The sequence below is a fragment of the Diuraphis noxia genome, unplaced genomic scaffold (assembly GCF_037042655.1).
Source record: "Diuraphis noxia isolate RWA-SAM2 unplaced genomic scaffold, SU_Dnox_SAM2 contig0005, whole genome shotgun sequence".
In the NCBI taxonomy this organism is placed as follows: domain Eukaryota; kingdom Metazoa; phylum Arthropoda; class Insecta; order Hemiptera; family Aphididae; genus Diuraphis; species Diuraphis noxia.
In genome coordinates, this window is record NW_028301715.1 from 19,682,400 (window position 1) to 19,695,197 (window position 12,798).

General features: G+C 32.2%; 1 protein-coding gene across 2 annotated transcripts in view; it reads right to left on the reverse strand.

Moving 5' to 3' along the window:
* Positions 1-4,932: 4,932 nt before the first annotated feature.
* LOC107171486 (TWIK-related acid-sensitive K[+] channel 7) overlaps positions 4,933-12,798 on the reverse strand; it is a 75,109-nt gene continuing 67,243 nt past the window's right edge. For both annotated transcript variants that reach the window (XM_015521734.2, XM_089229070.1), the window contains exon 6: positions 4,933-6,700. In XM_015521734.2, coding sequence (XP_015377220.2) covers positions 6,179-6,700 — 522 coding nt within the window. In that variant the 3' untranslated portion in view covers positions 4,933-6,178. The remainder of the gene's footprint in view (positions 6,701-12,798) is intronic.

The following is a 12,798-nucleotide window of genomic DNA, read 5'->3' on the forward strand; positions in this document are numbered from 1 at the left end:
AATATATTTTCTAGTACTGTTTAATGTTTAAATTACTGTTACCATATCACCCATGCAATATTTTACGGCTGCAATAGGAGGTTACAAGATGGGAACGACTGTGCCCCTGATGTTTGTGTGCATATGCATTTGATCTATGTCTTTGAACATTAATTATTGCACCATATAATCCAATGATTTTAAATTTTATAACTAGAAGGTTGAATTTAACAAACAATTTTAATAACGATAATTCATTGTTTCTTTTTTCTTGTACAGTTATACCTATAATTTAATATATTTTTTTAAATAATTCACTGTACAAATAAATTTGTCTAAAAACAAAGTCAAGTAGTGTCGACTGTTATTTGTTTCTCTTTTAGTATTATAATTTTATCATACTCTAGGTCCAATGCACAAATTCTGAACAATTGTATTTTAGAAAAATGACAATCTGTAAAATTTAAATATTTATATCATGTTTAATACAAATGTATTTGATTATAGTTTTAAAAGTATTCAATGATTAGTGGTGGATTAGTTTAATGATAAAACAATAATACTGACATAGGACTTCTATAATGAAATTTTGCAGTCAAATGTCTAGCGATTGAAATTTTTACATCTTGGTGCTTAATATTGAAAATATGGTTAAACTAGAATGTGAATTGTAGTCACTCATATGGTGTATTTAATTGTTTTTGCACTAAGGGGATTTTTATTTTCAAATTTTATTCTAATGTATTGAGGAAATCAACAACTATGCCTCTTATGTATCAATGCATAGCCTCCACACTGATTTGAAAATTAAAACTGTAAAGGAAGAAACAATAGTATATTGCAAAAGACTCCACATTCGTTTAGCATATCAGAGATTTTTCAACAAAATGTTATTCCTGGTAATCCAACAAGATGCTTATAACTCAATTTGTGTAGAGATCTTTTATCTTTGAGATGAATATATATTTAAAAATATTAAATATTATTATATATAAATATACATGTAAATTAATTTTAAACATTCGTTTTAAAAGTGCCGTCACTGGATTACTACTTTTATCAGTAACTATCTTTTAAAAGTACTTATTTAGTTTTTGTGTTTTAGCTAATACTCTTATTGTACCTATGAGGTACAGATTGTACATAAATTATCAACAACAAAAAAATTTAGTTATGTGTTATGTTATAATAATTGTCATGAAACTGAACGCCGTAGGTAGTGGGTAAATATCGATTCATTACGTGAGCCACAGTATTTTTGGTGGTCACCCCCTTTCCGCAAAATTCTTAATACCTACCCAAATACCAATACCAAAATTAGAAACACCGCCAACCTTAGAGTGAAATACGAAAATCGGCGGGACGTATGAAAATTAGATAAGATTTATATGTACCCTGGTACCAAAATATGCATTTTACGTTTTACAGTACGCATCGTGGTTGAAATCTATTTTCGGCTTATCTTGCATATAATGTTTACTGTATACTCGTAAAATTATTAATTTGTTCGTTTGTTATCTTTGCAAAAACTTGGGCGTAGGGCGATTATGTATAATGCGATGGGAGGAGGTGCTAAAATAATTACACCATAAATTTTCAATATCCCATATTACCGCCCTCCCTCCACCCACCACCAAATCAAAATAAATATTTTAATGACATTAATTTTAAACAATGTCTGATTATTTACCTATTTTAAATATTTCATAATTACTTTAATAATAACTTTGTACATAATAAAATTGTTCAAGTCCTCTTATTTACTGCAAAATAGTATTATCGACATTTTATTGAATAAAAACTTGGAATTTTTATAATTTAGAATATCTAAGTAATTGCTAAAATAAACAAAATATTTTGAAAATCATGTAAAAGAAAATCATAAAAATTAACATTTATCGAAAATTTCAAATATCTATCGTTTTTCGTTTTTGTATTGCAACACATCAAAAATAAATTAGGAATGAAAAATAGTGAACTTATGGGAGATAATATAATTCAATTTCTGATTTGAAACACTAATGTGACTTGAAGGTATAAAATTCGACAGTGTCAAATAATCGAAATAGCTCAAAAGACATAAATATATTTTATGAACGTTCTTAAGTATTTATGGTTATTCGGTTTTGAGTTACCTCCAAAAAAAAAAAAAATATAGATTTCGTCGAAATCCGGGCTTGCGTGAAAATTCTCGTTTTGCTTTGATCTTAAATATTGATCGGAATGAATAAAATATCGATTTTACATTTTTAAGCGTATGTTTTTGGGGAGCTTAAAAGTTATTAAATCGTTAATTCCCGGTTATTTTCAAAAGGGTTCGAAACCTATAAAAAATTTTGAGAACAAAAAGTAAAGTTTAACAAAACTGATTTGGTTTTATGGCGGAACTCGAATAACTCTAATAAGTATCAGTAGATATTTGAAATTGTCACTAATTGTTCACGCGATTAATTTCTTTTAACATCGAAGTATTATTCTAATACTATCGTATTTATTCAAACGCACGTCATTCCCAAAAATTGCGTTTACCAGGCGTGTTATATAGGCAACGGAACGTACGACGCCAATTCAATGGGACCGGCGACAATTGAATATTTAATTGTTGTACCAGGGTCCCATGAACCACGTGTCGCGGAGGAGGCGCGCGGTGCTGTAATAATTTGACGTCCTGGTGTGTACGTTTGGTTGCCTATCTGAAAATCCATCGATTGTATTATTATGTTATCGTGTTTGATTTAATACGCAAGTCGTTCTCAAAAAGACGTTTGCGAGGCGTTTTATGTAGGCAACCGAACGTACAACGCTATTTAGCCGGTCCGGTGGAAGTTGAATATTTAATTTATGTACCAGGGTCCCATGAAGTATGACGTGTGTGTCGCGGAGGCGGCGTATTGGTGTACGTTTGGTTGCCTATCCGAATATCCAACGAAATACGGAACTGTGACGACACTTCATGGGACCCTGGTACTAAAAATCGATTTTTTGAACCGACAACCATATAAGGATAACGATTGAGTGGTGTACGTTATGTTGCCTATCCAATTATACTCCTTGTAATTAATATTAATATTTTAATATTTATTATTAATATTATTTCTTATCAAGTAGAATATTATTATTATTACTCTCTTATCATCAGAATAAATATTGTCACATCTATTTAACAAAGATTAAAATACGATAGGTGTTGTCTCGAACGCCACATCAATTATGGTAATGGTTTGTTGTCATCCGTTATGATTATTATTTTACGCGCTATGCTGACATTTTATTGTTGGCAACGTCTCAATACATTTTGTTTCAAAATGAGAATTGTTTGTTTGATTGCAATAAATTAAAAGCAATAATAATAATAATGATTGTTTTGCATATAATAACTGAAATCGATTTTTGAACTAACAACCATATTATAAGGAAAACGATGACGTGGTGTACGTTGTGCCGCCTATCAATTATTACTCCTCGTAAATGTAATATCTTGTCAATTCTTGACATTCTAAATGTCGTAATATTACGAACATTTTATTAACGGTAAGAATACTGTTTGTTTTGACCAACAGATTGCATAAACCAAATAAAAAACACACACCACCGACCTGCAATTATGGTAGTTGTCCCTTTTTAAAATGTTTTTTTTCAATATACCTCATGCGCGGAATGAATTATAATTCTGTTTGTATAACACCTTATTAATGTCAGGTTTTATATACAACTAGTAAGCATTTAGTGAATAAACGGTTGCGAGCAAATTGTCTACACGAACTAGTGATTGGTGACCATTATTGTCCGATAAATTTAAGTAGATCATTAAAACATGAGATATTGTTTTATGGTACTTGACATAAAATGGTTATTCAAAAACCAAAACAACAATACTTTGACAATACATTTCAAAAACATAGTTTAAATTTTACGGTTTAAAACGTAATGTTTTCGAAATCACTTTATAGAAAACGCGATTCATTGCTATTTGTATAAGTCGATAAGTATATTATAATAATAGATCGTATTATCATATTCTGATGAAACAGAGATTTTAACAATTGACCGCATTACAAAAAAAAAAAAAAATACATATAAACACATATTTAGTTATCCTTTGACCTGAATGCAGTTTAACAAAAATACAAAATATAATAAGATAATGCACAGAAATTTTAACGAATCATGGATATCTGTTTATCTTGGCGTCAGCCATCGTATTTTTTTTTTAATTTAATTTTTAATTATATCCTGAATATTACATCACAACGAAATATAAATTTTCCATTGCCTAAAAAATCAACTAAATCTTTAAGTTCACCATTGCCAAATAAATACCTACTAAAAAATATGTATAATTACGATTATTATTATTATTATCATTAAATTAATTAATTCCAATGCAATCTTCCGTTTCCACCATCGAGTCCCATGTACTTGGTACCTATTGATTAACCTTTTGAGTGCCATAAACGCATATTTGAGTCCACCATACAACACCCATACGCATAGCATATATGTGTACACGATTTTAAAAATCCAACTATTAATGTTATCAGTGTAGTCAAAAGATTTTTAAATTAAAGACGAATCCAAAGGCACTTTGAGAAAAAATATCAAAGACCTTATGAGTCAATGACATTTTCCGTTCATTCAGTGAAAACCAAAATGCTTTGTTCGTCAATTTTTTTTCTCAAAACAATCTCATTACTAACATGTTTAAGAACCATTTTGGCCGTTTAAATCGAAATGTGCTATAACTTTGGAAATATTGGTTTAGATATTTTATTTTTATTTTTAATCATTAGTTTAATGAGTTAATAAGAATAATTAAATATTTAAATTATAAAAAAAATTACATTGTGAATAATAACAACCCCGGTATTTTTTTTTTCAATTGGTTTTAGGTTTTTATTTAAAAACAATAGATTTTAGCTAATATATTATAATAAAATAATGTAAAAATGTATGTACAACATTTAAATACGAGCTATATTTTATAGTTATATACATCAATTTTAAAATTAATGTTTAAAACGTTTAATTATAAGTAAACAAAATAATGTAACTAAATTTATTTTATCATTAATATTATTATTAATTTTTTAATATTCGAATGTTAATCGTAATCGTATTAAAAAAATTCAAAGATATAAAAAAAGAATAACAAAATTGAAAAACGAGACAAAAATTTGAAGGAATATAATAGTATGATTGCTCTGACGTGTAAAGCAAAAATTTACAATATTAAAATTAAAAAAAAAAAAAATTATAATAATACACATAATATATACTATGTTATAATACACATATTATTATATAATTATTTTGATTTCGGAATCGTTCGTAGTATATTCAAAGACGAAAAACTATTATTATTATTTTAACATTTTTGATTAATACGTTTACGCTAACGTGTTCCTATTATAGGTTGTACATAAAAAAAAAAAAAATTACAAAAAAATTCGAAAGAATATTATTAAAAATAACTCAAAAGTACCAACCAACAACGGAATTGTCGATACGGAATTGAGTCACGTTTTCTATCATTTTTATGTACATAATTACTTTTTTTTTAAATATTTGATTTAAATGTTTATTACAATATTATTATAATTTTAATATTTTTAATAAAATTTGTTTCGCTCTACACGGCTGCGATTTAACGCAGCCATGGCCCCTTTGTGCATCAGCTGTAGCAGTACAACGTGGGTCGCTCTGATTCGATTGAATTCGGTCGTTCGACTTACGAAATTTTCACTTCATTTTTTCGTTTCTCAATCACAGTTTTCGACCACGTGGCTGCTTCAGATATTTGTTTATAAATACTGTTTGTTATTTTCCGTTAGAAATCGTAAATCGTATACGACACTTTCTGCAGGAGAACATCGACGACTGACGAGTGATGCGATCGTACACCGTTGTAGATCGACCGCCAGTGTACCCAACCTAACTTAACATAACACTGCACGCCGGCAACAATGATAACACTAATACAACCACAATAATGCGTTGCATGTCGTATCTTCCGGTGCGACCAAGAAGGACAGGCAACGGACACGCTACCATTACCGCGGTATCGTCGGTTGGTACGCGGTATATGGGTAGTTAATCAGCTGTATACGCGGTGGGCGCACAGCAGCTATGAGAACGGCGTGTACGGATAACTGACGCGGTCGCAATCGCCGCCACCGCCTCCGGCACTGGCGAACATACGTCAAATGGACGACCTGTGTTCGTTCTGCAGTTGCTGCAGTTTCTGTTGCTGCTGTCGCAATTTTTGTCGCTGTTGCTGTTGCGTTTGGACGACGACGCGCTGCCGGCAGCTATACGGATCGGCTGACGTGGACGCCGTCTGACGACCGTCGTAGAACGTCTCCAGCTGTATGTCCTGCGGTTCACAACCGTCGTCGTCTTCGTCGTCGTCTTCGTCACCGCTGCACCCGTCGTCGCCGTCGTCGCAATCACCGCCGATGCCGACGCCGACGCCGCGAACGGTCCCGACCCCGTAGACTGAGGCCGACGCGTACGGCGGCGAATCACCCGAACGGTACCCGTCGTTCCGGCTCCTCGACCGCGTGCATGTGCAAGTGCACACCGATGCGTTGTCGGCGGGCGAAGACGACCCCCTGCCCCGACCCGACCCACCCACTGCAGACATGCTGCCCATCGGCAGACTGGACACTGACCCGTGCGAGGTAATCACGTCCCCTTCCAGCCGGACGGCACCTTGGGCGGCCTGAAACACACGGAATTAAAAAATATTAATGTTATGGCGAGCAAATATAATATTTCTGCACATTATATTATTAAAATTTAAAATATATTTTTTTTTGTCCACAATAATATTCATAGCAAATCGATGTATATCTATTATCTTCTATTATACAGCGTGTCGACGAAAACTGGGTACACTTTATAAAACTCAGTTATCGATTAACTTTTAATATTGTTTTCAGGTCGACACAATATGGGACACAATTCAGAGACTAAAATTTTGTGTAGTGCGACACACTTGATTGTGTAATACGAAATTAAAAAGTGTATAATATGTCTGAAATAACTAGTAACTTTTTTCTTCAATGAACGGACTTTAGATAATGCGTTTTGAAGGTCGATACCATTTTATTGTGATGTAGTCTGTACTCTGTAGATAAAGAAAAATAGAAATTGACGATCCTATTTTTGTATCTGGATTAAATACACTTTTTAGGGGGAGGGCCTCCCGCGTTAACTTCAAGTCTTATTTAAATTATGTATAATACGAAAAATAAAATATATATTTTAGCCTCTGAGACACATTACACGTCGTATGTATTATTCTTTGAATATAGGTATAGAATAATATGTCCTCTTAAATGGGATTTTTCAAAGTTTTCCACATGCTATCAGCGTTAAATATTATAGTTTCGTTTTTGATGATTTTGGATAAACTCGTAAGCCTTACGAAATCATCTACAAATACTTAACATAAAAAATCGAATTGCAGAAGCCGGCTTCTCCGGCGTCCCTGTTAATAATGACAGGATTTTTCCATATTTGCCGAAGAAATATCATTCAAATCCGTCCATTGCAGAATATAAAACCCAAACAATAAGGATTACGGTTTTTATTTCATTTTCCCTGCGAATAACAGCAACCGCTGTAGCCGCTCTCCTAAAATCATTTCCCCGTGAACAGCATTATTGCGTCTATTTTAAACGTATTGTCTCGAAGACGTTCTATTGGGTGAGCTTTTGTTCGATTTTCACGTACGTCACGTGAGGAAGTGTGACGTCACGCCAGCAGAATAACTACTGCTAAGTTTGGTTAATTTTTTCACATTTTCTTTCGACACAGATGTTATTTCCCTTGTTCACGATGCCGTACCGTGCGATCGTCCGAAGTGACCACCCCTCCCCAACCGTTCTCAGCAGATCCCTCCTCAAATACGTCATCGGGCCTACCCACCGGAAATCTACCCAAAACGGCCGCAGGTAAACACAAGTATCGGCGACCGGAATTGTTTAAGCATGCTCTTATGTAATAATCCGATTCGCGTTTCCCGCACGAGAATTCGCATTACCGCGTATAATATAGACATAGGTAGGTAGTTATTTCAATAGGGTGATATATTTTTTTCATACGTCTCGATCCGACATGGATGGTAGGGGTACTGCTGTTACATACAGAGCGAGTGAAGTGGCGTAATCCACGGGTTAGTCTGCAATTAAAACGCGCACGCCATAGTCGACGTACAACTTCGCACGACGAGCCATAGCCATCGCGCTAATTAAATATGTCACGCGTGACGTTCAGGTGAATATAACGCGCGCGCGCGCACACACACGCACGCATTTTTATGTTACACAGGGCGTTTGTAAATAATATTTTACATTATATGACATATAAATCGGCAATGTGACTTGTGGAACGATGATGGATGTGCATGTTGATAAACTAAAAACCACGCATTACTTTAATTCGAATGGCCTACTACATTGCGATTATATCGGATAAAAACGATTATGTCAATCCTGAAGATTAAAAATAATAAAAATCGATCTACAAAATAACGCACTGTAGTCTGTACTATCATAATAGTAACATATAAATAAGTTATCACTGTTATCGGTTAGGTTATTTTCAGTTCATTTTCAGTTCATTTTCGATTATTTGATTTTTTTTTTCAATTGATAAATTATAAAATTCTATACTTCATCGAAGAAAGAGCGTTTCTGTATTATAATATTATATTCTTACACTTAAACAATTAATACTATCACCTAATAATATGTTATGTATTTATTAATTGTTTGTATTGGACGGGGCAATATATAGGCAAAATAGGTACACCGGCGTGTAGGAGATGATATTTTTGAAATATTATTAAATCGACTTAATATTATTAACCATTGGGCATTATAATTATATTGGGATGTTTGATGTTTCCACAAGGTATACTACATATACATACGCCGTTTACTTTTTAATATTTTTTCCATATTATTGACACGCTATTTACCAGCTTTACTCCTATAAGCCCTAAGAAAAATATTTTTATTGTATTAAATGTTTATATTTGATGATATAGTATACTCTCAAAAAAATTAATGGCAACAACCCTGATTATAATATCTATTTTGTACATTTTAATTGATAATAAAATAAAAATGTATGTTTGTACCAATTACAATATGTTATGAAATATGTATACAAAGTAATCTTATATTTGTAAACACCTATTGACGGCTTTAATAATAAGATCAAATTAGCCGATATCGATTTTTAAACATGTTTAAATTCGTTCGACATATTAGTCAAAAATCAAAAAATATATGTTGATAAAAATATAAATAAATACATTCTATTTTTTCCAAACATTATCGTTTATATATTTGACATTGATAATCGAATACCTACTTCTATTATAGGTACATACTACATGGGTATGATAACGATACAATTAATAATAAAGGTAATGTCATGGTTCAGGTAATTGGAGTACCCTCCTCCCCAAAATTGCACCAGTATTTGTGAAATTATCTCAAAAATATATTGTTTGGTGAATATACATAGGTCCTTACACGAGGCATAAGGAGTAAAACCATTTGTTAGTTTCTGCGTAGGTGGAAAAATCTGTCATATTAGTCCAAAAAGGGTGAAAAAATTATTTATTAATATTCCTAAATGGGTGAAATTATATAAGATCTTACATGGAATTTATAGTGTTATATATAAAAAAAAATCAAAATTTCCATTGCCTGTGATGAAAATAGACTTTATATCAATTATTTATATACCTAATATGATAACAGGCCAATGATTCATATTTATAACGATTGTTTTTAATTTAATTAAAATTATATATTTATTCATAACAATGAAAAAATTAGTGTAAGTACATAATAATATTATATAAAATTATATTATTAAATAATCTTCGAAAAAAATAACATATTACATTTTATGTGGTTCGTCAAAGGAACCTTCAACACTTAATAAAATTGTATACCTATTGACTGATTTTGTTTGTCTTAAAATCTTAAATTGTATAATCATCATCGTTATAGTGGTTGTAACGCGAGCGAGATTGTTTTATAATTATACCTAATCCATGGTCCTATAGGTTAGATCAGGACCATGACCCTGTGTCCGTATTCCAATAATAATCACAGATAACAATTAGTGATCGGTGTTGTATAGGAACTTAAATATTTCGTTTTTTCATTATTTACAATAATTCACAACTTTTGACACGAGTTTACCGTTATACGGAAAAATAAATAGTATTGCACCATATATATATATATATATATATATATATTATATACACTTCCGTGTTTCGTTCGGTAAGTGCATCATATCGAGGTGAAGTTGGCGGTCAATAAAGATTTTTCGCGCTTCAATGTATTTTAGACTTTTTGTCTGAACACCGTGAGGTGCTCCTTGTTTGCGTGTCACAGCATTTCGCAGGGTCTGGTTCTTTGCAGGTGACGATGAGGAAGGCGAGTGGGTTAAATGTGCGTGTCGTGGTTGCTCGCACTGACTGCAGCTGTGACTCGGGCGATTATTATTACTTGGTGTGTTCTTTTTTTTTTTTTTTTAAATGGTAAATTTCCATTTATTTAATGGAAGATTTTGTATGTTTAATATAAAAACATTTATGTGGTAGTCATAAATATATTTATATGTCATAATAACCCGTTCGACAGACTATATTGTGTTATAATATTATAATAATATACGTCATCATTATACCCAACACGCACTGTTGTGCACGCGTTTCACGGCTATATATCATATACTATATTAATATTATATTACGCGTATATTGTATATAGGTATTACACACGAATTTCATAGTTCAGGGATGTTGATATGGGTAAGAGATGGCCTAAATTCAGGGGGGGGGAATATATCATCGTCGTTGTTGTTGTTCATTCAAACGAAAATCCGGAGACGCCCCGGCGATGTATAAGCGATTTCTCATTGGCGCTGTGGTGTTTTACATTGTGTACTACATTATAACTGTATAATATATTATTATAGTATCGACGGAAGATAATAAATTGCCTGTGTGGTACGCTTGGGCACAAGGCTCGTGTATAAAAACATGTAGACTACAGTTGAGAAAATAATAATAGAAAAAACGGTTTCTACGAGAACGTAATCGGGGGGGGGGGGAGAGGGAGGAGATTCACCCGTGTACGGCGATGATGACGTATAACCATACATATTATATCATATTATTATTATTATTATTATATACCTACCAAGTATTACCTATATTATATTGACTATATCTTGCGTATCGTATTATAATATCATATGTTTTGCACTTCTCAAAGAATCCCGAAACGATAATATTATGACGTACTCTATACATAGTTTTAACAAATTATAGGTTATTAGCCTGACATTAATTTTCACATGGTATTTTTCTTAAGATTAGATGTACAAGTTTTAAAGTTTCAATTTTTTTAATGATACCTATTAGTGATACTTATTAAAAATGCTATTACTCGTATGTTTGGTGTTTGACTTTCGCCCAGCGTTACTGCTATGGCAGGTGTCATGTTGAGGTTGGTGCGAGTTGTAGAGTATCGTGGACATATTCCTCAACTATATGTGTTTTATGGTTAATGAAGTGTGGAAAGATTCATATATTATTGGTTGTGGTTCTTTTCTAATATAAATATAAGTGTGGTGAGGAAAGTGTGTCCGATTCTGGTGCAGGTGATTGCGATGTCTTGGTGTTATTGAAATAAAAAGATATATTCCATTTTTTGAATTGTTTAAAAAAAATATTTTAAACTTATTATTATTGTATACAGCCATACACGTGAATACAAATTAATTATACTTTAGGTAAACACGACTGCCTCCCCTCCCAGCAAGAGGTGCTCTTGTAATTGAAGTATAGAAGCCGGTTGAAATGAATTTGTTATTTTGATGGGAACACGATATCATATATAATAAATGATATTTTACAAGGCCCGAAAAATAATGTCTACGGATAAAATATCATTCGGCTCGGCAGAAAACGTTTTAAGCAGCGATTTTCGGGGGACGGTTATAATATAATAATAATTCTTGTATAACACGATACATCCGATTTGGCGAAGCACGCCAAAATATTATCGCAGTGTTTGACGACCATCCGATAGTTTTGATATAATAAAATAATAATAATAACGCTTATACGACAATATAACTTAACATTATGATCATCGTGTGTATATGTGTGTGTGTGTCTTAACCACCATTTAACGTTCGTGTTTTTTTTTGAAATTATGTCATCATATCCAAACATTTTGTCAGAGGCATGATCATATTATTATTATGAATATTGTTAAATCAATGATAATAATTATGGAAACGAAAACGGTAAAAATTCACTTTCACAAACGCGTTGAACAATTTTATCAATATATTAATGGTAAAAAATATTTTGGATCGATGAAATAACGAAAACTTAAAATTTAAAACTCGTTAACTCTTTGTAAAACTGGGTCTACAATAATATTATAATACCAATGAATAATATAAAACTAAACTATGATAAAATCCGAAATCCTATTGAGCGGTACAAACACTCTTTAAAACTGGGAGCGGAAATTCGATTATCCATAAAAAAATATACAAATATGTATACAGCTAATCGTCGAGACTGCCCACTACCCACCCTCTCCAAACCAAAAAAAAAAAAAAAATCGCCATATCATCGGAATACGACTAAAGAGTACGCGAAAGCGAAATGGTAGGCAAATTTTCGAAAAACTTAATCTGTCAAATAATGAATTATACCGATTTAAATTTCGACTAACTGACACGATACGATAAACTCTTAGAATT